Source organism: Macrobrachium nipponense, chromosome 24, assembly GCF_015104395.2.
Source record: "Macrobrachium nipponense isolate FS-2020 chromosome 24, ASM1510439v2, whole genome shotgun sequence".
Classification (NCBI taxonomy): domain Eukaryota; kingdom Metazoa; phylum Arthropoda; class Malacostraca; order Decapoda; family Palaemonidae; genus Macrobrachium; species Macrobrachium nipponense.
Genome location: NC_061091.1, coordinates 47,425,670 through 47,452,555, shown reverse-complemented (window position 1 = coordinate 47,452,555; position 26,886 = coordinate 47,425,670). Strand labels below are relative to the sequence as shown.

At 37.4% G+C, this 26,886-nt stretch overlaps 1 protein-coding gene across 3 annotated transcripts in view; it reads right to left on the bottom strand.

The window, feature by feature from the left end:
* Nucleotides 1–26,886, bottom strand: part of LOC135205603 (uncharacterized) — a 330,266-nt gene that overhangs the window by 62,598 nt on the left and 240,782 nt on the right. For all 3 annotated transcript variants that reach the window (XM_064236376.1, XM_064236378.1, XM_064236377.1), the window contains exons 12-14: nt 24,528–24,712; nt 23,151–23,270; nt 20,065–20,187 (exon numbers count right to left, since the gene is read on the bottom strand). In XM_064236376.1, the coding sequence (XP_064092446.1) occupies nt 20,065–20,187; nt 23,151–23,270; nt 24,528–24,712 (428 nt within the window). The remainder of the gene's footprint in view (nt 1–20,064; nt 20,188–23,150; nt 23,271–24,527; nt 24,713–26,886) is intronic.

The following is a 26,886-nucleotide window of genomic DNA, read 5'->3' as shown; positions in this document are numbered from 1 at the left end:
TCAATACATCGAAGAGTGAATGTCTTACTTTCACACACATATCTATCATAAACTAACACACATCCTAGTTCATAGTCACTGCCGAAGACTAGAATTCTTCACCTAATATATACATAATCTCTACCCCTGTCCAAACCACTACCAACCCCTGGAAAGAAGAAATGGCCTAAATGTATAGCTGTGAAACAGTTTTTTATCACTGACTGGTATGTCAACAAGTAACCCTTTATCTGATAATTGTACCTTTAAAATCCCATAGTATCTATAAAGTAAATCTCCCATAAAAATAATATTTGATCCCCATTCATACGGCGCATCTTTTAAGGTTGACTCCAAAGTTCTCAACGGCAACATTTCCCTTGAAATTTTCCCCCGTGAAGGTGCTACAACTGCCTCCACTTTAAATCTCATTCAACAAAGATTCTGTTTCTCTTTCAACATTCAACAGTGTAGTGTGTATAATGAAAAACGTAATGGTGACATCTAGGTCTTCCCGGACTCCTTTTACTGTCGCATGTAATATGTTACTTGATTTCCTCAACTCCTTAAATCTGTTTTGTAATTTCTCATTTCTCCCTCTTAGAGAATTCAGAGCTTTACCATGTTCGGCGAGCTCCGCCTCTAATATCCCAACCTTCACCAAACTCGTTATTGCTACTCCAGCTATGGCTGCAATAGCTACACCCCTGGCCACCAACAGATCCCTCCCTCCCCCAGGCTGGCTTCGTCTCTGGGATCCAAGTGAGTGTTTCCATGATCTTGCCTTGTTCCCTGTTTGCAGTTATTTTTATTTCTGCTAAAAGACGTCCCAGTGATGCGGACAGATTTCTTGTAGTCTCGAGTTCATTTAACGTGTTTACCAGTCCTTCAACTTTGCTACGCGATTCCTCGAGTTCCAATCTGGCTGAACCCAGGCTCTCGAACTCAATACTTATTGTTACTTTATCAGATGACAACCATACTAAGTGGTCTTCCTCAATAAGCACTTCAGGACCCAGACGTACTTTCGTCTTTGCGAGCGCCATCAACCCCAGGGCAATGATTAAGCAATATTTCAGCATCTGACAGAACAAGAATAAAAAAAAGGAAAAAAAACCTCAGTTATCTAGTTCTCTTGGACGACATTAACCCCGAAATCTTACGCCAAAACGCCGCAGATTTGTGCATAAGAAAAAAAAAAAAAACAGTAAAAGGAAATGGAAGAGAGAAAAAAAATGTTAAAGCATTTCACCACCAAATTGCAAAAAACCAGACAGCAAGAAAAGCAGTTGTGCGACAATACATTAATCACCACAACCAATTCTTTTCAATTTCGAGATATGTATTAACCCCGACCGACCTGTTTTTTTCTCTAAAACTACAAATCTGTTTCCAATTTTCTCTTCAATGACTTTAAAAGGACCTTCAAACTTCGGGCCTAATTTGTAATTTAGTTCATTTCTCACATTAAGTTTTAAAAATACCTTGTCTCCGACTTTGAACTTAGGATCAGATGTTTTACTAATACTCTTCTGTACCATTCCTCTGGTTGTGGATTCGAGATTACGGCTGGGAAAAGCATGTCTCTCTCTCGCTGTGGATACCAACCCCTCGATCGTATCCTCCCCATGATGAGGTATAGTTAGCAAATCAAATGTGCCTCGTGCTGGGCAACCAAAAAAAGCTTCAAATGGAGACATTTTAATGGAATCACTAACCATAGTGTTAATACTATGTCTAACAACATCAACATATCTGTCCCAATTCTTATCATTACCACCTACAGTTTTCCTGAGAGCCTCGAGCACTTTCCTGTTTGCTCGTTCACACAACCCATTAGCCTCAGGTCTGTATGGAAAAATTGTTACTTTCTGTATCCCCATGACTTCCGCTAAAAATTACAATATTTTGTTCACAAATTCTCTACCATTGTTGGTCAATAGAACTTCGGGTGAACCTTATCTGCAAATGATACCATTGGAAAACGCTACGGCTACTTCTTCAGCAGTTTTATGCTTAAGTGGGAATATTTCTACTACCCTTGTAAGCTCATCTACTATCACCAACAAGTACTTGTTCGCATACCTACTCTCTTCGCCAATGCCAGGGCCAGCAGAAAGACGGTCTTGAGGGTCAGATCCCTGTTTGACAACTCCCGGAGAGGCTCGTAGGGTCTACGAGTCAAACTCCTTAAGACAAGAGTCACATCCCACCCCGGGGGGCCTGATTCCCTGGGTGGGCAAGACCTCTCGAAGCTCCTTGTTAAGAGAGATATTTCCATGGAGGAGGATATATCAACTCCTTGCAGTCTAAGGACTAGGGCCAGGGCGGTCTTGTATCCTTGACTGCGGAGACAGAGAGGAGCTTCTCCCGTCGAAGGAAGATGAGGAGATCCGCTCCCTGCTGAAGAGTGGCTCTGAGCATAAAGAGACCCCCTCTGTAATATAAATAAGTAAATAATCTGTTTTGAATAGTGCAGGAAAGAGATTGTTTAGACAATTTTCTAAATGCCAGTTAACTACTTGTACCCCATTTATCGATCAGGAACGAAGGTTTCGGAGGTCACGTCACAGCAACAAGAATTATGGTCGGCAGTGAGGTGTCTGTCTTCAAGGAAGGTCACTGATACGTTTGGAAGATACATTGTTGGATCCGGAGTTTCGCCGTTGAGTTGGAGCAATAAATTCCGTTCCCATCTGATGGTTGTGGCTGTATGAGAAGCAGCGTTGGCCCTCTCGAGTTACGTTGGTGTGGCCTGTTTAGATGTGGGAATTTCAGGAGTGTGGCTTCCTTCCTGGATTGTGATTTCCAGGCGTATCTTCGTATCGGTGGCTGAAGAAGAACCTCTCGCTCAAGAAATTGTTTTCAAATACTCCCTATTCACTCGGAGACCTCTAGAACTGCTTATTGGAACGTCAGCTAAGTTTTGTTTTATTATATTTATTAATTATTTTCCATGAGTATTACCTGAGCTCTTAGATACCGGTCGTACCTGCAAGTGTTTGTTATTTAAGCATGATAAAAGTGCTTTGAGTGTTGTTTTGTGTGTAATTCTCCTCCTCATATAAAACTTGTTTTTAAATATGTGTTATGGTAGTTCATGATGTGGACATTGTAACACCTCTATGACACCAACCACAGAAGATGGACCACTTTCCCTGGTATACTGCTGCAGAGGACTGTCTGAGGTATCCAGCCATCGCTGTTGCTGCTCGGTGAGAAAACCTCTTGCTTGCAGAGATGGTGGATAACTGCCAGCCATGAAGACAGGGAATGAACTGCCTGGTGGTACAGTTCTACATGCGGTTGATGCAGCAGGTTGTGTCATGGGGGAATCTCTCGCGGTGCCTCCGAGAGAAAAGCCAGCAGGTCCGGAAACCAAATGGCCGATGCCACCAGAATCATCCAAAGATTGCTGGTGACCAGCACCATGCTGATCACCTTGTGAATTGGGCAGAACGGGGGAAAGGCATAGACTACGAGGTTGTCCACGGATGTCGATATGCATCTTCTGCAGCTGCCCATGGGTCCGGTACAACTAAGGAGAAAACCTGAAGTTCTCTGTTGTGCCGGGTGGCGAACAGATCCGCTACTGGATGCCCCCACAGGTCGAAGAGCCATTCGGTCCCAATCATCTGATTCTGGGGCTGCCACTACATTCTTCTTGCCTGGAATGTGTCTGGCTGACAGCTCTACCAAGTGAGCTACGGCCCACTCGTGCACCTGCATCATCAACTGGTGCAACGGGAGGGACACTAGGCCCCCCTGTCTGTTGACGCATGCCACTACTGTGGTGTTGTCGCTCATCAATACCACTGAGTGTCCCATCAGTCGTTCCGAAAACTCTTGGAGTGCGAGGAACGCAGCCTTGAGTTCCAGGAAGTTGATGTGAAGGTGCTTGTCGTGATGGTTCCACACTTCTGTAACCAGCACTCTTCCAGGTGTGAGCCTATTAACCCTCTTACGCCGGAGCCCTAAAAATCAAAACCTCTCCCGTATGCCGGGCCTGGTTTGGAGTGAGCGCGGAAGTGGAAAAAATAATTTTTTCAAAAAATTACAGCGCGCGTACTTTTGAAGATTAAGAGTTCATTTTGGCTCCTTTTTTTTTCATTGCCTGAAGTTTAGAATGCAACCATCAGAAATGAAAAATAATATCATTATCATATGTAAATAATGCGATATATGGTAGCGAAAAAAAAAAAAATTCATACATAATTGTATTCAAATCACGCTGTGCAGAAAACGGTCAAAGCTAACCAGTTACTTTTTTTTGCGTTGTATTGTACACTAAATTGCGATCATTTTGATATATAATACATTGTAAAACAATAAAAGCAACACCGGAAAAATATTATCACCAAAATGATGTACGAATTCGTAACGAGCGGACGTAAAAAAATGTTATTTTCAAAAATTCACCGTAATTCTAAATAATGTTCTAGAGACTTCCAATTTGTTTCAAAATTAAGACAAATGATTGAATATTACGATACTGTAAGAGTTTAGATTAGAATTGCAGATTTCGACCATTTCGGACGAGTTAAATTTGACCGAATGTCGAAATTTTAATATATATATTTTTTTTATATGGACATATTTCGAAGATGGAAAAAGCTACAACCTTCAGTTATTGTTTATTGTATTCTTCATGAATTTGCGCACATTTTGATATATGAAACTCTATAAAAAGGCTAATATGAAAAGGAGCAAATATTAGGATAATGCCATGTACGTATTTCGGAGACTTGCGGCCGCGAATCGGCGCGCGGAGTGAAGGTAAATATATTTTTCAAAAATTCACCATAAATCACAATATTGTTTTAGAGACTTCAAATTTGTTTCAAAATGAAGAAAAATGACAGAATATTACTAGGCCGTAAGAGTTTTAGCTTACAATTGCGTTTTTCAGCTATTTCGGTAGAGTCAAATTTGACCGAACGTGGTTTTTTTTTCTATTTATCGTGATTTATATGCAAATATTTCGAAAAAAGAGAAAAGCTACAACCTTCAATCATTTTTAGTTGTATTCTACATGAAATTACGCACATTTTCATATATAAAACTTTATGTAACAGCTAATTTTAAATGGTGCAAACATTTCGACAATCGCACAAAAAAATTCTGATTTTTTCGGAAGTTACCGCGCGAACGTAATGTTTTTTTTTTTTTCATAAATTCACCATAAATCGAAATATTGTGCTAGAGACTTCCAAGTCGTTGCAAAATGAAGGTAAATGATTGAATATTACTAGAATATAAGAGTTTTAGCTTACAATTGCGTTTTTCGACCATTTCGGTAGAGTCAAAGTTGACCGAAAGTTGAAATTTTTGCACTTAACGTTATTTATATGAAAATATTTCAAAACTGATAAAAGCTACAACCATGGGTTGTTTTTTTTTTGTGTTGTGCATGAAATTGCGCACATTTCCATATATAAAACTTTATGTAACGGCAAATTTAAAAGGGTGTAAACATTAGGACAATCGCACGAAAAAATTTATCGGAAGAGTTATCGCACGAACGTAAGGAAAAAGTTTTTTCATAAATTCACCATAAATCGAAATATTGTGCTAGAGACGTCCAATTTGTTGCAAAATGAAGGCAAATGATTGAATATTACTATAATGTAAGAGTTTTAGCTTACAATTGCGATTCTCGACCATTTCTGTAGAGTCAAAGTTGACCGAAGGTTGAAATTTTTGCACTTATCGTTATTTATATGAAAATATTTCAAAACTGATAAAAGCTACAATCATGAGTATTTTTTAGTTGTATTGTGCATTAAATTGCGCACATTTTCATATATAATACTTCATGTAAAGGATAATTTAAAATGGTGCAATAATTATGTCAAAGTGACGAAATCATTTCCGAGATGTGTCACTGATACTTTTTAGTGCGATAAGAAAGAAATTCGCGCTTGCGCGCCTGCGTAGCGATTGTAAACAAAACAACGCCTTGATCCGTGAACTCCCAGCATCCCCCAAGGCGCGTGATACAAAAGTTTTCGGCTGGTAGGCCTCTAAGTATTTTCGCGAATTTTTAAAAAAATTTTTGAGCCGACGTATGATACGTCCAATCGGCATACGGGAGACATTTTGACTCGACGTTTAATACGTCCAATCGGCGTAAGAGGGTTAAGAGGTTCCTGTCGTCTAGGCACCAGGTCAGGTCCTACCTTACTTCCTCCGTGAGAGGAACCAGGAAGGATGTGGATCCCGTGCCTGTGAACAGCACTCCTTTAGTCTCACTGAAGTGACCACAGGTGAAGATGCCCATGAAGGACTAACTTCTCTAGTGACGACGGTGACCGATCACGACCTGCCACTGTTGCGCTGACTGTTCCCATCGTGACAGGAATCGTCTGGCTGCCTCCCTGAACCTGTTGATTCGTGAGTCTGCAGGGGAGACTCGTGCAGCTACAGATCGATCAGCATGCCCAGGTACTTTATCCTTTGCTTGGGTTCGAGACCTGACTTCTCGACATTTACCACGATCCCCAGATCACTGCATAAGTCGAGGGGCCAATCTCTGTCCTGCTGTAGCAAATGCAAGCAGGAGCTCGCCAGGACCAGCCAATCGTCGAGACCTCTTCAGATGTATCCCGACCAAATGGGACCAAGCTGACACCACAGTGAACACTCTCATGAACACCTGTGTGGCAGTTGAGAGACCAAAACAAAGTGCCCTGAATTGGTACACTGTCCTGTCGAGGATAAAGTGGAGGTACTTCCTGGAGGACTGGTGGATGGGTATTTGAAATACAAATCCTTCAGGTCCACCGAAAGCAGGAAATTGTTCTCCCTGATGGAATCGAGCACTGAGCGTGCTGTTTCCATCGTGAACGGAGTCTGGTGAATGAAATGGTTCAAGGGAGAGATCTATCACCGGTCCCCAACTCCCCATAGAGTTCTCCACCAGGAAAAGTTGGCTGTAGAAACCTGGTGACTGATCTCGCGCGATCTTCACAGCTCCTTGCTCAGCATGGTCTTACTTCTTGTGTCAGTGTTACATCCCTGGCAGAACCGGGGGCCTATGTCTGAAGGTGGACTGGGTGTTCTGGCAGCAGGTGAGGGGGAACGCCGTCCCTAGCATTTCCCTCTCTTCCCCTTTCGCTTAGCTCCCCTCCTGCCAGAGAAGGAGGTTTGAGAGGAGGGCTGACACTCACTTCTCAAAGCGAAAGAGGAAGGCTGGGTCTTACCTCGCGCTACCCTTGACGGTGCTGACGTCTTAAGAGTGGAGAAATCGCTAGCTAACTCCGAGGCTTGGCCGCAGTCAAACGAGACTGTCCAGAAGTCTTCTCAGCTCTCCGCTTTTCCACCGCAGCGTCTATCATCTCTCTGGGGAAGAGGGAGGAGGAACCCAGCAACGGTCCGTTGCGTAGACCCAGCGTCACCTCTTGACCGGCCACTCTGGTTACGCAAGTCAGGACTGGGTCCTGTCTCCTACGGACCAGTTTGGCCCACAGGTTGGCCATCTGGTGGGTGAGGTAGGAGATGGCCCTACCTCCAGACTGGCAGAGTATCTCGAACGCTGAGTCTTCCTCAGGAACGATGGTCCCAAAGAGGCTGCGACTCTGGATGCCATGAGGGACCAAAGATCCAGCCAGGATAGGCCTGGAAAGCTGCCATGGCAGTGGATTCCAGGGCCGATGCCTCTTGCTGTGAACCAGAGGTTCTCAAACAGCAGATGGAGAAGAGGCACTCCCGGAGTTAGAGAGCTATCTCTTGATCAACCTGCTTGGTCAGCAATGGGCCTACAGGATGCACTAGAAGCGCCGCTCACGAGGCAGAGGATGGGGAAGCAGCATGTCCGAACTGCTGGACCTGAGTGAGTCCTCCTGTCTGGAGACGAGCGTTCACCTGGTCCAACGCACCGTCGGCCAAGGAAGACCAGGGTAGTCCCACCGTCACTCTGGGTTCTTCTTACGACCCCAGAACGACTCGAACCTTGATGGAGGGTCAGAGGAAGCAACCACTGATCCTTCCTCGAGGTTGCTGTGCTGACAAATCAGTGCAATGACCATTGCAAGGACCTCTGTATCTTGGGGGTAATCGCATCCTGAGGCGATGGACTGTCAGGTCCATCCAGGCTGATCACCTCCAGAGACACACTTCCTTCAGGAGGAAGAACCTCGCCAGACCCCTCGTGGTCTCCTCCAACCATTGAGTGTATGATCTGCTTGGTCCAAGGACCGAGCCAGGCTCGTAGGCTCTCGTGCCCGGACTGTAAGGAGCGCACTCCTCACGGTCACTCACTCCTGTTCGCCTCGCTCCTTCCAGTGTAACCCGAGGAGGCTGAAGGGACAGGTGAGGAAGACCTGACGCTCCTACCCTGCCTACCAGCAGAACCGGGAGGACTGCAGGCCGAGCTGCAGGTCTTGACCAGCGGTCTCCATGCGGAGAAGCGCTGGACAGGACGTTAGTGTCAGTCTCATGCGTCGAAGTCGAAGGGGAAGAGGTGGCGGAGGACGACAACGAAGATGAAGACGAAGAAGATGACGACCCCTTCCTCTTCTTCCTGGACTTCTTCTTTGCTAGCTTCCTCAGGACAGTAGACAGGTCCCCATCCAGGATGGAGCTGGGGCAGTTGCGATGGCAACAGGGCCCAACTCCACCTGTCCAGAAGGACCTGCGGGCGGCAGCACTTCCACGGGCATTACGGAGGCAGCAGGTATGGCAACAGCTATAGGAAGACGATCCAAAGGGAAGCTCTTTGGGCACTCGAAGCCATCCTTTCGCTCCATGCCTGGATCCTGCTGGTGAGCATGCTCAGTTGTCTGATTCCTGGCTGCATGATCACCGGTAGGTAACTGTGCACTCGGTGATGTTCGCTCGCGTCCCGGTCCGAAGGTGGAACCTCTGGAGCCGGGAGCAGGTACCATTGGTACCTCCATGTTCCCCGGAGTGGGGGGACCAGCGGAAGACCCACCTGTCCTGCCGGAGCGAGACAGATGAGTGTACACCGGATGCTCTGGTGAAACAGTCCCTGAATACTCTGAGTGCCCGTAAGACTCAGAGATCGCCACAACAGCAGAAGATCTCCACCCGCGGAGGCAGACACACCTGAGGGAGCAAAAGCCAGGTTTAGGGGGGGGGGGGGGTTTCCTGTTCGCTCAGAGGTGGAATAATCCTACCCTGAGCGGACCGAAGCCCCGAGTACAATTCCAGGTTGGGGTGTCGCCCTCCTTCCTCTGCACTTGACAAATCAAGCGAAGAGGAAGAGAGGACATACCCCGAAGGGGGGAGCCATGCGTGGGAGCTGACGAGGAGGGAGAAAAGAAGATGACATGTCAGTCACCAGAGGTGTCGAGGGAGAGCTTTCCGACGACACCTTGGCTACTCTATGCGGCTTCTTCCTCTTCCGTACAACTCCCATTGCTTCTCCGACCAAGAGATACAAACATCACGAGTTAATGACAGAGAGCATTCACGCCCTCGGCATCTAGTACATAAAGGATGAGGTCCACGGCATTGCTGGACCTGAAAGCCCCACACTTACAGCCTCCCACTCCAGGGCACCTTCTCCGGTTGAATGGGGGCGAGGGGGTTTCTCTGATTCGTGGGACTGCATGTTACAATCAACGATGCACTTCCACAAATAACGAAAAAAAAATAATAACAGAGTACTTACAATCACTTCCACACCACGTATCTAAGAGAAACAGGTTGAAAGGTAATCCTAAGTTTTGATAATCTCACGACAGAGGGGGCCAGAGAGGCAAGCACGTCTTCACCCGAAAGCAAAGCGGAATATTTACATCCAGTCGGGCGGGACTCCCGACCATCAGACAAGCAGTTACTGCCGAACTACCTTGTTAGTAAATCTTACGACCGGTCCAGCTGTTGCTGAATAGTAATTACTTATATAGAGGACCGATGGTTTGTATAACGTGTCGGAACAATCACAATTTTCACTTCTTATTTCTGAATCAATATCTTCATTATCAATTCTAGGGGTAAATCCTCTCTTATATCTTTCTGCTAATATGTTGCATATTTCCTTTTTTTCATTCGTTCATCTCCCTTCATTTCTTAGAGGGCCTATTTCTACTCTTCTTTTATTCATCTTTTTCACATATGAGTACAATAGTTTGGGGTTTTGCTTGATATTTTCTAGGGTTTTTTCTTCTAAGTCCCATTTTTCATTTTCTTTTGATTGTATAATCTTCTGTTCTGCATTTTCTATCTTACTTTTTAGTTCCACCACTTTCCACACATTCATTTCTTTTGCAAGACCCTTTTTCCACTTTCTGATTTTCTGAAACAAGATCCTTCTGTCTCTTGGTATGCATGACTGATGTTTACTTTTCTTCTTCAGTATATACTTATCCACTATTTTCTCTAATATTTTATAGAATAGACCTGTATTTCCCTGTATATCATCACTTACGAACATGTTTTTCCTATCTTTGTGTAATTCTTTCTTAATTTCTGACCATTTTAAATTCTTACTATAGAAATTGTATTTTCCATATTCTTCCCACTTTTTCATCTCATGATTATCTCTGTTTTCACTTGCTTTGGAACGGACTGTTAATTCTATGACATAATGATCTGAAATACTTGTATTACACACTATTATATCTTTTAACATAATTCACCTCATTCACAAATACTAGGTTTAAAGTATTATCCTTTCTTGTTGGCAGGTGATTTATTTGTTGAATGTTGTGTTCTAGCTTTTCAAATGGCCCCTTATCTTCTGCACTATTATTACTCTCTTTTTTATATGTATAAATACAACCACAATCTCCTATTCGTTCTTTCCAATCTACGAAAGGAAAGTTAAAGTCTCCGGATAGGAGTATAGTCCAGTCTTTGTGATTTCTACATATATCATCCAATCTTTCTATTATTGAGTCAAACTCTTTAGTATTTGGGGTCTATATATTACGATGTTCACTAATTTTTCAGATTCAAATTCTACTGCTATTCATTCACATTCTGAATTACTATATTTCTCATATTTTTCTTTGGTACTATATTTCTCATATTTTTCCTTGGTAATTCTAAAAAACAACTTTGCACAGACTGCAAGGAATATAACCACGAATACGACACCCACTAGGGATTGGGGCGTCCAATGTATTTCGCCGTGTTTAGTACTGGCCCCTGGGGGTTAATTACAGTCGTCCGAATAAATATTACTTAAAATTTGTTTTTCAGGAGGTAAAACTGCAAAGAAAAACTGCTACTGCCATAGTCTAGGACACCGCGGAATAGTAATATAGAGCTACCTTTTCCTTGATTTATGTTTTTCCCATATATTGCAGTTCACCCTCATTCCTATTTTTTCTATATGATCTATAAGTTTGGAACCCCTTCATCTGATCATCATTACCAGTCTCTTGGGAATACCAGGTTTCACTTACATTCATTATATCTACTTTTTCAGTTTGGGTTAGTTCTTCTAAGAACTCTATTTTTCTTTTTGATTTACTCGTAACCAAACCCTACGCATTCATCACTATGATGGTTTGTGTGTTATCCCTATCATTTAATATGGGAATAATAAGGATTTTCCCATGTCTCTTTCCTATTCTGGTATGTTGTTCTTTTCTTCATTTCCAGAAATTCTGACATTAAAAAATCCAACTTTTCCAATTCATTTGATCTTTCGTCTCCATATTTATTCATTTTGTGTAGGAATCTGCATTTATCTCTGTAACTGCAACATCCCCTGGCATTGTATATACAGTGCTTGTTTCTTGCACTGTATCTGGGTGCTGACCTTTCATAATGTGGTGATGGCTTTTTTCCTTCACCTCATGTTCTTTGTTCCTTTATTTTCTTCATTTTTAATTTGATTTTTACAATTTATTTGATTTTGATTCATTGCTACAGGGTGCACATATCAACATTTTTTGTTGAACTTGCATCCTTTTCCTTCATTTAAGTTTTTGCATATTTTTGAATGTAGATCACTACATTCATCCTCATAGCCGTCGAGAGAGAGAGAGAGAGAGAGAGAGAGAGAGAGAGAGAGAGAGAGAGAGAGAGAGAGAGAGAGAGAGAGAGAGAGAGAGAGAGAGAGAAACTGTTTGCCCTTCACGTCAATACATCAAAATAATTGACAGTTAGGGTTACACCCATCTGCTTATATGCCAGAAAAAGACTGGGACTTCCACAGAATTAATTATGCTAAAATCTTACCTAACTTACTATATTTTACAAGACTATCCTAGTTATTGAAATTAAAAAAGTTGTAATTACACGATAGAAAATAAGAAAAAATAAATGACAAAGTAACGTTACAATTATCTTTAAAACTGTACAAAACACAAATAAATATACATGTTACATATGCATAAAAAATTGCTCTCCTCTCTCGAGAGAGAAAAAATGCAAATTGTCCTTCCAAATCCTATACATAAAGCATCTGAGCTATGAGCTTTGTGATTGGCTATTTCCAACCCTCTCAGAACAATAGCATGTTGTCATAGGAGAGGAGAAGAGAGGAGAGAGAGAGAGAGAGAGAGAGAGAGAGAGAGAGAGAGAGAGAGACCTTACAGACCTTACATTTTGTTCGGGTTGCCCCAGGTCCCTCAGTGTGAGGCACCTCTAATGTCTACCAGAGTTGCTAGTACATCTTCCGGTATATTTTGCATCTTCCAATCTTGGATGGTCTGGGATGCAGTTTAGATATTTGTCGAGCCTATTCTTAAACACATCTACGCTCACTCCTGATATATTCCTCAGATGAGCTGGCAACACATTGAATAGACGCTGCATTATCGATGCTGGTGCGTAGTGGATTAACCCTCTTACGCCGATTGGACGTATTAAACGTCGAGTCAAAATGTCTCCCGTATGCCGATTGGACGTATCATACGTCGGCTCAAAAAAGTTTTTTTAAAAATTCGCGGAAAAATACTTATAGGCCTACCAGCCGAAAACTTTTGTATCACGCGCCTTCCTTGGGGGATGCTGGGAGTTCACGGATCAAGGCGTTGTTTTGTTTACAATCGCTACGCAGGCGCGCAAGCGCAAATTTCTTTCTTATCGCACTAAAAAGTATCAGTGACACATTTCGGAAATTATTTCGTCACTTTGACATAATTATTGCACCATTTTAAATTATCCTTTACATGAAGTATTATATATGAAAATGTGCGCAATTTCATGCACAATACAACTAAAAAATATTCATGATTGTAGCTTTTATCAGTTTTGAAATATTTTCATATAAATAACGATAAGTGCAAAAATTTCAACCTTCGGTCAACTTTGACTCTACAGAAATGGTCGAGAAACGCAATTGTAAGCTACAACTCTTACATTATAGTAATATTCAATCATTTGCCTTCATTTTGCAACAAATTGGACGTCTCTAGCACAATATTTCGATTTATGGTGAATTTATGAAAAAACTTTTTCCTTACGTTCGTGCGATAACTCTTCCGATAAATTTTTTCGTGCGATTGTCCTAATGTTTGCACCCTTTTAAATTTGCCGTTACATAAAGTTTTATATATGGAAATGTGCGCAATTTCATGCACAATACAACAAAAAACAACCCATGGTTGTAGCTTTTATCAGTTTTGAAATATTTTTCATATAAATAACGTTAAGTGCAAAAATTTCAACTTTCGGTCAACTTGACTCTACCGAAATGGTCGAAAAACGCAATTGTAAGCTAAAACTCTTATATTCTAGTAATATTCAATTATTTACCTTCATTTTGCAACGACTTGGAAGTCTCTAGCACAATATTTCGATTTATGGTGAATTTATGAAAAAAAAAACATTACGTTCGCGCGGTAACTTCCGAAAAATCAGAATTTTTTGTGCGATTGTCGAAATGTTTTTCCCTTTGCACCATTTAAAATTAGCTGTTACATAAAGTTTTATATATGAAAATGTGCGTAATTTCATGTAGAATACAACTAAAAATGATTGAAGGTTGTAGCTTTTCTCTTTTTTCGAAATATTTGCATATAAATCACGATAAATAGAAAAAAAAAACCACGTTCGGTCAAATTTGACTCTACCGAAATAGTTGAAAAACGCAATTGTAAGCTAAAACCTCTTACGGCCTAGTAATATTCTGTATTTTTCTTCATTTTGAAACAAATTTGAAGTCTCTAAAACAATATTGTGATTTATGGTGAATTTTTGAAAAATATATTTACCTTCACTCCGCAGCGCCGATTCGCGGCCGCAAGTCTCCGAAATACGTACATGGCATTATCCTAATATTTGCTCCTTTTCATATTAGCCTTTTTATAGAGTTTCATATATCAAAATGTGCGCCAAATTCATGAAGAATACAATAAAAAATAATTAAAGGTTGTAGCTTTTTCGATCTTTGAAATATGTCCATATAAAAAAATATATATATTAAAATTTCGACATTTGGTCAAATTTAACTCGTCAGAAATGGTCGAAATCTGCAATTCTAATCTAAAACTCTTACAGTATCGTAATATTCAATCATTTGTCTTAATTTGAAACAAATTGGAAGTCTCTAGAACATTATTTAGAATTACGGTGAATTTTGAAAATAACATTTTTTTACGTCCGCTCGTTACGAATTCGTACATCATTTTGTGATAATATTTTTCCGGTGTTGCTTTTATTGTTTTACAATGTATTATATATCAAAATGATTGCAATTTAGTGTACAATACAACGCAAAAAAAAGTAACTGGTTAGCTTTGACTGTTTTCTGCACAGCGTGATTTGAATACAATTATGTATGAATTTTTTTTTTTTCGCTACCATATATCGCATTATTTACATATGATAATGATATCATTTTTCATTTCTGATGGTTGCATTCTAAACTTCAGGCAATGACAAAAAAAGGAGCCAAAAATGAACTCTTAATCTTCAAAAGTACGAGGCGCTGTAATTTTTTGAAAAAATTATTTTTTCCACTTCCGCGCTCACTCCAAACCAGGCCCGGCATACGGGAGACGTTTTGATTTTTAGGGCTCCGGCGTAAGAGGGTTAATGTCCTGTGTGCTTTCCTTATTTTTCCTGGTATAGTTTTGGGCACTATTAATCTACCTCTGCTTGCTCTTTCTGATATTTTAGTTCCATGATGTTTTCTGCTATTCCTTCTATCTGTTTCCATGCCTGAATTATCATGTAGCGTTCTCTTCTCCTTTCTAGACTATATAATTTTAAGGATTGTAGTCTTTCCCAGTAGTCAAGGTCCTTAACTTCTTCTATTCTAGCTGTAAAGGACCTTTGTACACTCTCTATTTGTGCAATATCCTTTTGATCGTGTGGGTACCATATCATATTGCAATATTCAAGTGGACTACGAACATATGTTTTATAAAGCATAATCATGTGTTCAGCTTTTCTTGTTTTGAAGTGCTGTAACAACATTCCCATTTTTGCTTTACATTTTGCCAATAGAATTGCTATTTGATCATTGCATAACATGTTCCTATTCATCATCAAACCAAGGTCTTTAACTGCTTCCTTATTTGTGATTGTCTCATTATTAGGTCCCCTATATGCATATAGCTTTCCTTCTCTGTCTCCATAATTTATTGATTCAAATTTATCAGAGTTAAATACCATCCTATTTACCTCTGCCCAATCATATACTTTGTTAAGGTCTTTTTGTAGAGCGTTCCTATCTTCATCACGAGTAATTTCTCTACTTATTCTTGTGTCATTAGCGAAACTACTCACTACCGAATCCTTAACATTACTGTCTATGTCTTCAATCATAATAACAAACAGTATTGCAGCTAACACCGTACCTTGTGGCACACCGGATATTACCTTGGCTTCATCCGATTTCTCATTGTTTGCAATAACTATGTTTTCTGTTGTGTAAAAATTCTTTTAACCATCTTCCTACTTTATCCATGATATTGTGTTTTCTAATTTTCTTCGCTAATATATTATGGTCTACCTTGTCAAAAGCTTTTGCTAAGTCTAGATAAACCACATCTGTTTCATTTCCGCTTTTCATATTTTTGTATATGTTCTCACGGTGGACTAACAGTTGGGTTTGTGTACTTTTTCCGGGTACGAAACCATGTTGTCCTATATTAAACAAATTATTTTTTTTTAAATGTTTCATAATATTTTTCTTCATTACCCTTTCATAATATGTGATGTTAGACTCACAGGCCTATAATTACTTGCCTCTAGTCTTGATCCACTTTTGAAAGTAGGGGTAATATATGCTAATTTGTGCTCATCATAAATCTTGCCTGTATCTACACTTTGTCTTAATAATATTGCAAGTGGCTTTGCGATAGAATGAACTACTTTCTTTAACAAAATAGCAGGAACTCCATCAGGCCCTGCTGCAGCTCCATTTTTTATTTCATTAATAGCCTGCACAATATCAGCTTCATTAATATCTATGTCAGCTAAATATTCACTATTTTTGTCCCTTACTTCTATATCATTATCTTCATTATCTATTCTAGGGGTGAATTCTCTCTTATATCGTTCTGCCAATATGTTGCAAATTTCATTTTTTTCATTCGTTAATCTCCCTTCAATTCTTAGAGGGCCTATTTCTATTCTTCTTTTATTCATCTTTTTCGCGTATGAGTATAATAGTTTGGGGTTTTGCTTGATATTTATTAGGGTTTTTTCTTCCATGTCCCATTTTTCATGTTCTTTTGATTGTATAATCTTTTGTTCTGCATTTTCTATCTTACTTTTTAGTTCTATAACTTTCCATGCATTTTTTTCTTTTGCAAGATCTTTTTTCCACTTCCTGATTTTCTGGAACAAGATCCTTCTGTCTCTTGGTATGCATGACTGATGTTTACTTTTCTTCTTCGGTATATATTTACCCACTATTTTCTCTAATATTTTATATAATATCTCCGTATTTACCCTTATGTCATCACTTACGAAAATGTTATCCCAATCTTTGTTTAATTCTTCATTTATTTCTGACCATTTTATATTTTTACTGTAGAAGTTGTATTTTCCATATCCTTCCCACTTTTTCATTTCTTGCTTATCTCTGTTTTCACTTGCTTTGGAATAGAGTGTTAATTCTATGACATTATGGTCTGAAATACTCGCATTATAAACTATTATTTCTTTAACATAATTCATCTCGTTCACAAATACTAGGTCTAAAGTATTTTCCTTTCTTGTTGGCAGGTGATTTATTTGTTGAATGTTGTATTCTAGTAGCATATCTAATAGCTTTTCGAATTGCCTCTTATCTTCTGCACTACTATTACTCTCTTTTTAACATGTATAAGTACAACCACAATCTCCTATTCGTTCTTTCCATTCTACGAAAGGAAAGTTGAAGTCTCCAGATAGGAGAATAGTCCAGTCCTTGTGATTTCTACATATATCATCCAATTTTTCTATTATCAAGTCAAACTCTTTAGTATTAGGAGGTCTATATATTACTATGTTCATTAATTTTTCAGATTCAAATTCTACCGCTATTAGTTCACATTCTGAGTTACTATATTTCTCATATATTTTTCCTTGTTTTTTGTCTTTCCCATATATTGCGGTTCCCCCTTGATTCCTATTTTTTCTATCTGATCTATAAGTTTGGAACCCTTTTATTTGATCATCATTCCTAGTCTCTTGGGAATACCAGGTTTCACTTATATTCATTATATCTATTTTCTTTTCAATTTGGGTTAGTTCTTCTAAGTACTCTATTTTCCTTTTTGAGTTACTCGTAACTAAACCCTGCGCATTCATTACTATGATGGTTTGCATGTTTTCCCTTCATTTAATATTGGTAATAATAAGGATTTTCCCATGTCTCTTTCCTGTTCTGGTATGTTGTTCTTTTTTTCATTTCCAGAAATTCTGACATTAAAAAATCCAACTTTTCCATAATATTTGATCTTCCTTCATCATAATTATTCATTTTGTGTCTGAATCTGCAATTTTCTCCGTATATGCAATATCTTCTTGCATAATAAATACAGTTATTATCTCTTTTTGTCGAACTTACATACTTTTCCTTTTTTTAGGTTTTTGCATATTTTTGGATGGAGATCTCTGCAATCATCCTCATAGCCATCTAGGTATGCACATTTACCATATATTTCATAGTTTTGACATACCTTAGGATGTTTGTAGTAACATCTTTCTCCAAATCTGCAATTCCCTCTTTCAAAAGGTTGCAGACTTTGTCTTTTTTGTCTATTTTTTCCTCTTTCCCGTCATTATGTAGATCTGGGTAGAGCCTCTTCGGGATTTTCTTTTGTGTTGTCATATCGTAATTTATTTCTTCGTAGGTATGCTGCTTTATTGCCTCATATGTAGTATCAATGAGTATCTCTGCATCCATACTTTTATCTTGTTCTTTGTTTTCCTTATTTTTTCTGTCATTTCAGTTTTGTTTACTTCTCTTCCGTTTTCCTCTTCTTCTTCTTCCTCTTCCTCTTCTTCTTCATCCTCAACTATTTGTACATTCAATCTTGATTTAATAAGACATGTTGAGCAAAATATTCTTTTATCTTTTCTCATATCTTGCATTACCTCAGCACATTGTGGATGGGTCGGAATGTTGCATGCAGCACATTTTCTGATTAGGTTTTGTGGATTAACTATGCTATACCACACCTTACACAGTTTGCATGCTTTTTTGGCATCTTTTTCCTAATGCATCAATTAGGGATATTCGCAAGAGAGAGAGAGAGAGAGAGAGAGAGAGAGAGAGAGAGAGAGAGAGAGAGAGAGAGGGGGGGGGGGTTTAGGTCAAGGTTAATTTTCAGGGTTAGGTTAGGTTAGGTAAGGTTAGGTTGGGTTAGGTTGAGTTGGGTTGGGTTAGGTTAGTTTGCATTGAAAATATTAAGTAATTTATCTGGGTGTGCTATGGATGATAAATAAACTCTGTTTATTTTTTGGGTGGTGACAAATTTTTGGCACAATTTTCCCATATCTTATATATCATACTCTTTATTTCACCTGAATAAATTTATTTTGATTTTTTTTATGCCAATGTATAAAGCAATCATTCAAGTGCCAAATGAAATAAAACTGAGCAGTCTACTTTGAAAATTGTTGGAGGTACACATCTTTAAAAAAAAAAAAAAAAAAAAAAAAAAAAAAGAAGAAGAAGACGAAAAGAAGAAACGAAGAATAACAAAAAGAAGAAGAAGAAGAAAGAAGAAGATAGAAGATAAGAAGAAGAAGAAGGAAGAAGAAGAAGAAGAAGAAGAAGAAGAAGTTCTCTGGTATTATAGCAATATTTTACTAGAAATAGTGCTAAAGCAGACACATTTCACGGGAGCGACACGGCTGAGCCCAGAAATAGGTTTTTCCTACGTCAAAATCCCTTTTTTTGCGTGTAACCAATGGGTAATTATTTTTTTACAGAAAGCATGACTGCCTTGTCATTAATTTTCTGGGCTCAGCCGTGTCGCTCCGTGAAATGTGTCGTAGTGTTTAACACTCGCCCCAGTTCTATACCGACACCTTTTATTTAGGTGAGCGAGTCAGAGACTTCTGACATGTCCAATTTAGCAGTTCTCTGGTATCATAGCAATATTTTACTAGAAATAGTGCTAAAGAGGACACATTTCACTGGGCGACACGGCTTCCTCGCCCAGAAATAGATTTTTCCTACGTCAAAATCCCTTTTTTGCATTTTTCTTACTACAGTTACACTTTTTGTACTGCAATAATTAGGTATAATTGATTTGAGTATGCTAATAGTTTTTTCTGACAAATATTTTTGGGGGAGAGGAAAATACAAAATTTTCTTGCATTTCCTAATTTCTACTCACTATTACACCTACGTAAAGTTATTTTGGAGGGATTTTTTTTATTTAAAATGTACATAAAAATTATTCAGCTGCAAAACAAAATAAAACTGAGTGGTCATAACTGGAGAACTGTCAGAACTATGCTTCTTAGAACAAATATAAACATGAATTATTGTGTGAAATCAGGTACATATACTGGGACTACACAAAAACATAAGGTTTTAATTCAATTTCCTTTTGAAAATAACTAATAATTACTAAGAAACAGTACTTGAGGAACAAATCCCTAAGAACTGTAAGAATCTGATTTAAAAATGAGTTACATCTCTTTACATAAATTACATACAAGTATGAAAGGTTACACATAAAGGAAGTGTAAATATATGACTGAATCCCTTACTTGCTTTGCCATCTGGTGATAAAGCTGCAATTTCTTGATCACATGAAAATGACAGTGCTTCCATAGACTTCACCAGGAATGTAACCAATTCTGGAGCTGGGGTAATCAGCAATACGCGAACACCTGTAAAAATTCATTTCATGATATACTACAATAATCATTCTGGTGAGTCATTTGGTTTATTATTGCTTATACAATATTCTCTCTCTCTCTCTCTCTCTCTCTCCACAGGACATTATCAAGCGATGACTTGACCTCCCGGAGAGGCCCGCAACATCACGATATAAGAAGGACTCACCACTGGAATTCAGTCTCTCAGCAGTCATCGCTTGATAATGTCCTGTGGATTAGGAAGAAACGTCGCGTTGTGGAGAGAGAGACTTTATTATTAATATTTTCCAATAATAATACTATAATGTATAATAATAATACTATAACTGTAATTACAATATTCATATGTGAGTATTTTAAATACAATAATCTTTCCATTTCACTCTTTTAAATACTGAAAGGACAACTCTCTCTCGCTCACTCTCTCAGCAAAAGAATTGATAGACAAACATATTTGTTCAGTCCTCTCTTTCTGTCTTCTCTGGAAAAGATATATGTACTTATGGGAGGGGAAAAAGTGTTGCCTATAGAAGTTCATTTCAATCTAATGATATCGTAAAGAGTTATTGTCTCTCTATCTCTCTCTCTGTTATTGGCTGTTTATATATTTCTAATGGTAAAATGTTTAAGATGACTTTGAAATGATATTAATAATACCAATTCAATGGTATATTTGATGTAGGATGATACTTTAAGTATACATTTAGTATTTGAACTTTCAAGATAGGCAGATATAGGCATTTTTAGAAGGGAGTTCTAACTATTTGCAGGTTTGAGCTATTCGTGTGGGTGTCTGGTACACATCCCCTGCGAATACGGGGGAACACTGTATATACCTTTAAGGGTACTACTATATTTTATGATAATAAAATAATAATTTACAGTACTAATTTTCAAATACTGAAATGGTGCCTCTGTTAGGTATGTATCATTCCCAATACTACTCTATTATCAGTGTTGTTAACCGAAAACCAGTGCATTTTGGCTAGACAGGCGCCATAAAACTAGGTCACCGATAACAGAGGCCTACAATAACCGAGGACTGGCTGTACTTAGATTTTAATAGTGTCTGTATTCTACTGATTACATGAAGCATAGAATGAATTACTTCCTTCAAAATAGTTTAAATATAAAAATGATAAAAAATTATACAATTAAGCTGCAAGAGGAACAGGTAATATTTCCCTCTCTCTTTGCCACATAAACACAAGTATTGTTCAGTAACTCAGGTTTTGTCTTTGTAAAGTTTTACCTTTGTCACATCTTTCTTTCCTAAAACTATACAAAGCATCGTACTGTAGCTACCAGTCAGGCAGCAGATAGGTAAAACTGTTGGCTACAGTACTTCCTACCCTCCCAGAAAACAGCATGTTGTTATGACTGTAAATACTATGTGCAAGTTAAATCAGTTACAAGTTAAAATGATACTGTATATGTAAATACAGAACTGGACATAAAAATTAAAATATAAATGAAAAGTTTATTTAACTTTGGTAAGTAGAAAGGAAAACGGTAAAAAGCAAAACCATACAGGATATGCAAAGGAACAATAACCATCTTAAACTGGATGGACATACATTTTTAACCCTTGGGAGCTGATATAAAAAAAATAATATGCAGCACCCCAGACCAGGTAAACTTTGAAGTCAGCCAATTTAAGGAAAAAATACCTCAATGGAAAGAGGAAGATTTGCAAATGGATATGCTCCAAGAAAACAGTTCAAAAAAATTTTTCCCTACATTCCACAAGAAGTTGAAAATGACTATTTACAACCCCTTGTGGGCCCTCTTTTACACGGCAATTGTGAATTTTACCAAGTTACACATGTTTTTTCTAATAAATAAATTTATTTTATTATACATGCTTTTCTAATAAATAAATTTATTTAATTCTGTAAAATTATAATAACAGCTCACACAATATCAAAACAGATAAGAAATAAATTCAGTAACAAATTCTGGGCATATTTGTTGTAAAATATTAAATGTAAATTTACAAAGAAGATGCAGTAACATTTTTGGATTTATACATGTTTTTTCTACTATTTCTTTGGAAAATTATATCTATAACTGACATACTACCATAAAACATAAGAAATAAAACCAATAGCAACCTCTTGGTATATTTATGAGCAATTTTATAAAAAGACATCAAGTAAGACAGAGAGGCACTACATTCTCCCTTGAAGTCAAGACCACAACTAAGCTACTGAGGTGCCCAGTCTCTCATCTTAGTCAGTCTAAAAGTTGCCATTAGTGAATTTATGGGCTATAGAGGTAATGGCAGTTCTTTCTCACTTTATTCCCCCAAATCAATGGCGTGTAATATTGTTACTCACCATGAGTTATTCCGTCATCCCTCCAAAACCTGTTACTGTATTGCTACTCATATGAGCATATCTGTCCACTAAGGGTTAATAAAATTGGCTGACCCTCTTCGACGTCCATCATATCCGATACCCGGATTAATGGGGTTAAGTTTAACGGGGGTTGACTGTAACTACTAATTCACAAATTCATAATTTTGGGATGTTTCACTTTGGCAAATCTCTTAAATGACATATTTTGCTTTGTGTTAATGATAATGATAATACAAAATATTAAATTATACACTTATTAAAAATATAAAAAATCCTATTTCTTTGGAATCTATAGTTTTTCAAGTTAGTAAATCTTCACTGGTTAGGAAGGTTATAAATGACAGTAGGGTTACTGTTTGTACTCCTTACTGTTTTTGTACAATTTTATGACCTTAAAGTTGGTCTAGACAATTCTGCTTTGCTTTCTTTTGTCCTTTAATATTTTCAACTCTTATATTAGCATTATCTATTAGCATTATCTGCATATCTATTGCAAAAAGACTTCAAAATGCACATTAGGATAATTTATTCTATTTATACTCCTTCAAAATTTATTTTTTCTGTAACACTGCAAAAATTTTTTTTTCATATTTAAGTCATCAGAAAGGTACTTACAATTCTGTTTGGACACTTTGAAGAGGTTCATGATTGCTCCAACAAAGTAAGTGATGGATCTGTCAAGTCCTTCGACATACACATCTCTCCACTGCCGATCATAAAATGCTTCTGTGGTCCCTGATAAAAAAAAGAAAAAAATTGAAAATAAATATACTAGTTATATCTTGTTCAATGCAAAATAGAAACTAAGTTACCAGTAACACTCCTAAATGTTTTCAAGCAAAAATTCAGCCCTGTTTTGATCGAATTCATTATAACTCAAAGATACTAAAATATTCTTTGTTTCAATTAATTCAACCATTATAAAGTATTAATGACTATTAATCAAAGTCCATACAACAGAGGGGCCATTATTTCATACTTCACCCAAGAAGAATACTTTAGCCAATAATCAAATGTTCATAGTAATAATGTACAAATGGAACTTAGTAATCTTCAACATCACTTATCCATTCTTGAGAGAAAAAAAGTTCAAGATATAACAAAAAGCAACCATTGAAATATCTTGATGTAAAAAGCACACACCACTTCATTGGGTATGACAAACAATAAAACTGTACAATCAAGATACCATACACTTGACTTATCTAGTTTGTTACAATATACAAATGTGTGGTAAAAAATTTCTTATTTTATAATTTTTTTCCAACAAACAAGGGAAGTCCTTACAATTATTTCCTGTAAATAAGTAAATACCTCATCGCTACTCTGCCATCCTCTAGATGTTTAAAACACACTAAATACATATGTTTAATCTTCCTTTTCCAAATATTGATATGCAATATTTCTCAAACAATTAAAAATTAAAGCACTCAATATCAAAACACCATTGTACTAGAGAAGTTCCATTAGCATTGTAAATGGAAAAACTACATGGTAGTGATGAAGCACTAACAGTAACAAGAATTTCAAGAAATTCTAGACATCTGTCATAAATGCACAATGTGCTCAAGACCATATATAAAAACCATCTACCGAAAGGAAAGGATACCATACAACCAAGATAACTGTTTTCAATCATACTTACATTTACATCAACACAACTTGAGAGTTGCTTTATTACATATAAAATATTATAAATTCCTATAAAATATTAAAAATTACTATAAGACAATTTCTCAATACCACCTGGTCCAGTAAATAGTCATATCTACCAAGAACATTTTTTCACTACATTAACTACAAGCAAAAGTATTTCTCATCGCAACTTATTCCTTTTATGAACCGTCTCATATGGAAATTACTTGTAATAAAGAAGATGATTAAGACAAAAAGTTGCAATGAACTTTTGAAACTATGCATATTGCAAATAGTAAGCAAAATATGGTAATAATAAGGCAAGCATACTCACAAACACAGGAGAGTTCCTATTACCTGGATGCAAGTAAGCGCAAATCTTATCAGTCTTGTTGCAGTAGCCCTTCTTCCTTGCACTTGTGCATATATGAGCTCTAAAGTTTTTCAGATGGAAAGGTATTTCCAGAGGCGAATGAGCTTTAGAGCACTTATCTTTGGCGGGGCACTTCCCATTGCTGTCCAGGTTGGGGCACATTTCATCACTGCAAACAAAGAGCACAATATGCATAGACATGCATATCAATGAAAAAAAAAACATTCTGTCTTACCTTTAATTTGAAAGAACAGTAAAACACAAAAACATCCAACATATATAACCTCAGAGGTCAACCAAGAATGCTGTTTCCAATTCATGGCAGTCAGACAAGATGTAAACAATAGGATGATATAACAAGCAAGCAGGATTTCCTGAAACTTAAGGAGAGAAGAAAGAAAACACAAGACCAGAATAAAAATAGAACTGTTAAAATATATTCACAACCTAGCAGCAAAGTTACATAAAAACAAATATTTCCCAAATAAAAAAAAACATTACAAACAATTTATTACCATACTTGTATTATACCTAGCTGCCTAATAATTCTTTCCAATTAAGATGTAAGCATTTGTGTCTAAACATCTACAATTGATGTATCTGGCTAATATCAAACACAATGAGTAAAATTTTAAGTTAACAAAATTGCAGCAGAGTACCTCTGTGCATCCACCCAATTTTGATATCTATACGTTATTTCAGTTGGATAACTTAAAAAATAAAAATATAGATGGAGTTAATTTCTATAATACCTTGAAGATCCCTGTTTTATCTCTTCATCCTGCAATAGACTAGTCATAAAATATAACTGGACAAAATTGTTCAATTTTCAATTATGAAGTTCATTCCTCATGTACAGATCAATCATTCCTGACTCTGTACAGTTCATCCCATATACAGCAATGAATAAAAGTACAAAGTCATCAGTTTTGGTTATTCACCTTCAAAGGTCATCAATAATAGTAATAATGTCTAAAATACCTGTATACGGAAACATTCCACAGTATTTTTAACCACACATGGTACCATTTTTAATAAAGTTATTATTATTAATAGTATAGCAATATATACTTTAACCACACATCAGTTAACTCTTAAAAAGCTTAAGAACAAAATTTTAAAGACATTCCAAAATTTATTGGCAAATACAAAATATTTTTACATAAAAATAACATTCAGCTTACCTGAGATCTGAGTAAACAAGCTGAATATATGAGTCCAACTCAAAAGTTCATTACCTAGACACCACAAGAGATAGGAGAATTGTATGCCCCACAAGAGATAGGAGGATTGGATGCCCAAGAACAATTATTTTCTAGTGATCCATGTTTCTCTCTCACAAGGTTATAACACAAAAACATGACTGCATTCCTAGGAGTGTGCCAGCAGGGCGGCTAACAATCAATCTTGACTCCTGTGGACTCATCTGTGGTGTGCAGTTGCAAAGGCAGCAAGATTTATGGCACAACACACTAATCCTGACATTTCCTGACATACAAATACAGAATACTTTGAATGCTAGGAAATTTATATAAATTCCCATATATCTTGAAACGAAACCACTTTACTCTGTAAATATGATATGCACAATTGGAACAGAATTCTATACAAATTGGAGAAAATATTATTTTCCATATACTGAGAGCAATACAAAAACTTTACATAAAGAACTCAACTGACAATATTACGGAATCAGTGCCTACCAATATAAAAAATATTTCACTAACAATTAGTAGAAATAATTTTTATTATAAAGTATAATTTCAGGCAATGATCAACTCTATTATTGAATTCATTAACAAAATATTCACATTAAAACCATGCTCATAGACCTATTGGCTACATTCTTACCAAAACAGTAGGTTATTCCTGTTTAGTTCCAATCTGGAGTTTGATACCATTATATTGTCAAGGACAAAATTATGGCAACTGTATATAGATTAATAAATTGACAAACCAAACATTTGACTAATATAAAGCCTTACCATATCTACAAAGATTTTTAGTCATTATGGAGATAAGAGCCTCATACATACATACCAAATATAGTAGCAAAACTTACAGTTCAAGTCACAATAGCCCAGCTTTACATGGTGTTCTTAACCTTTAAAAACCTACCTTAAAGGTTCTATAAATCTATTCATTTTTATGACTCATAGAAAAAGTCTGTAATTCAAAGCTAAACTACAATTACTCAATTCTAAAATAATAACTTTGAAAACCACACAAACAACCCACATAAAATATCAGGTTGAAAAGTACATCACAAAGTAAGTGAGCAAACTAAGACATGCAAATTACTGGTTACGTAAAGGTAACCACCATTTGCAACTGGTATATACT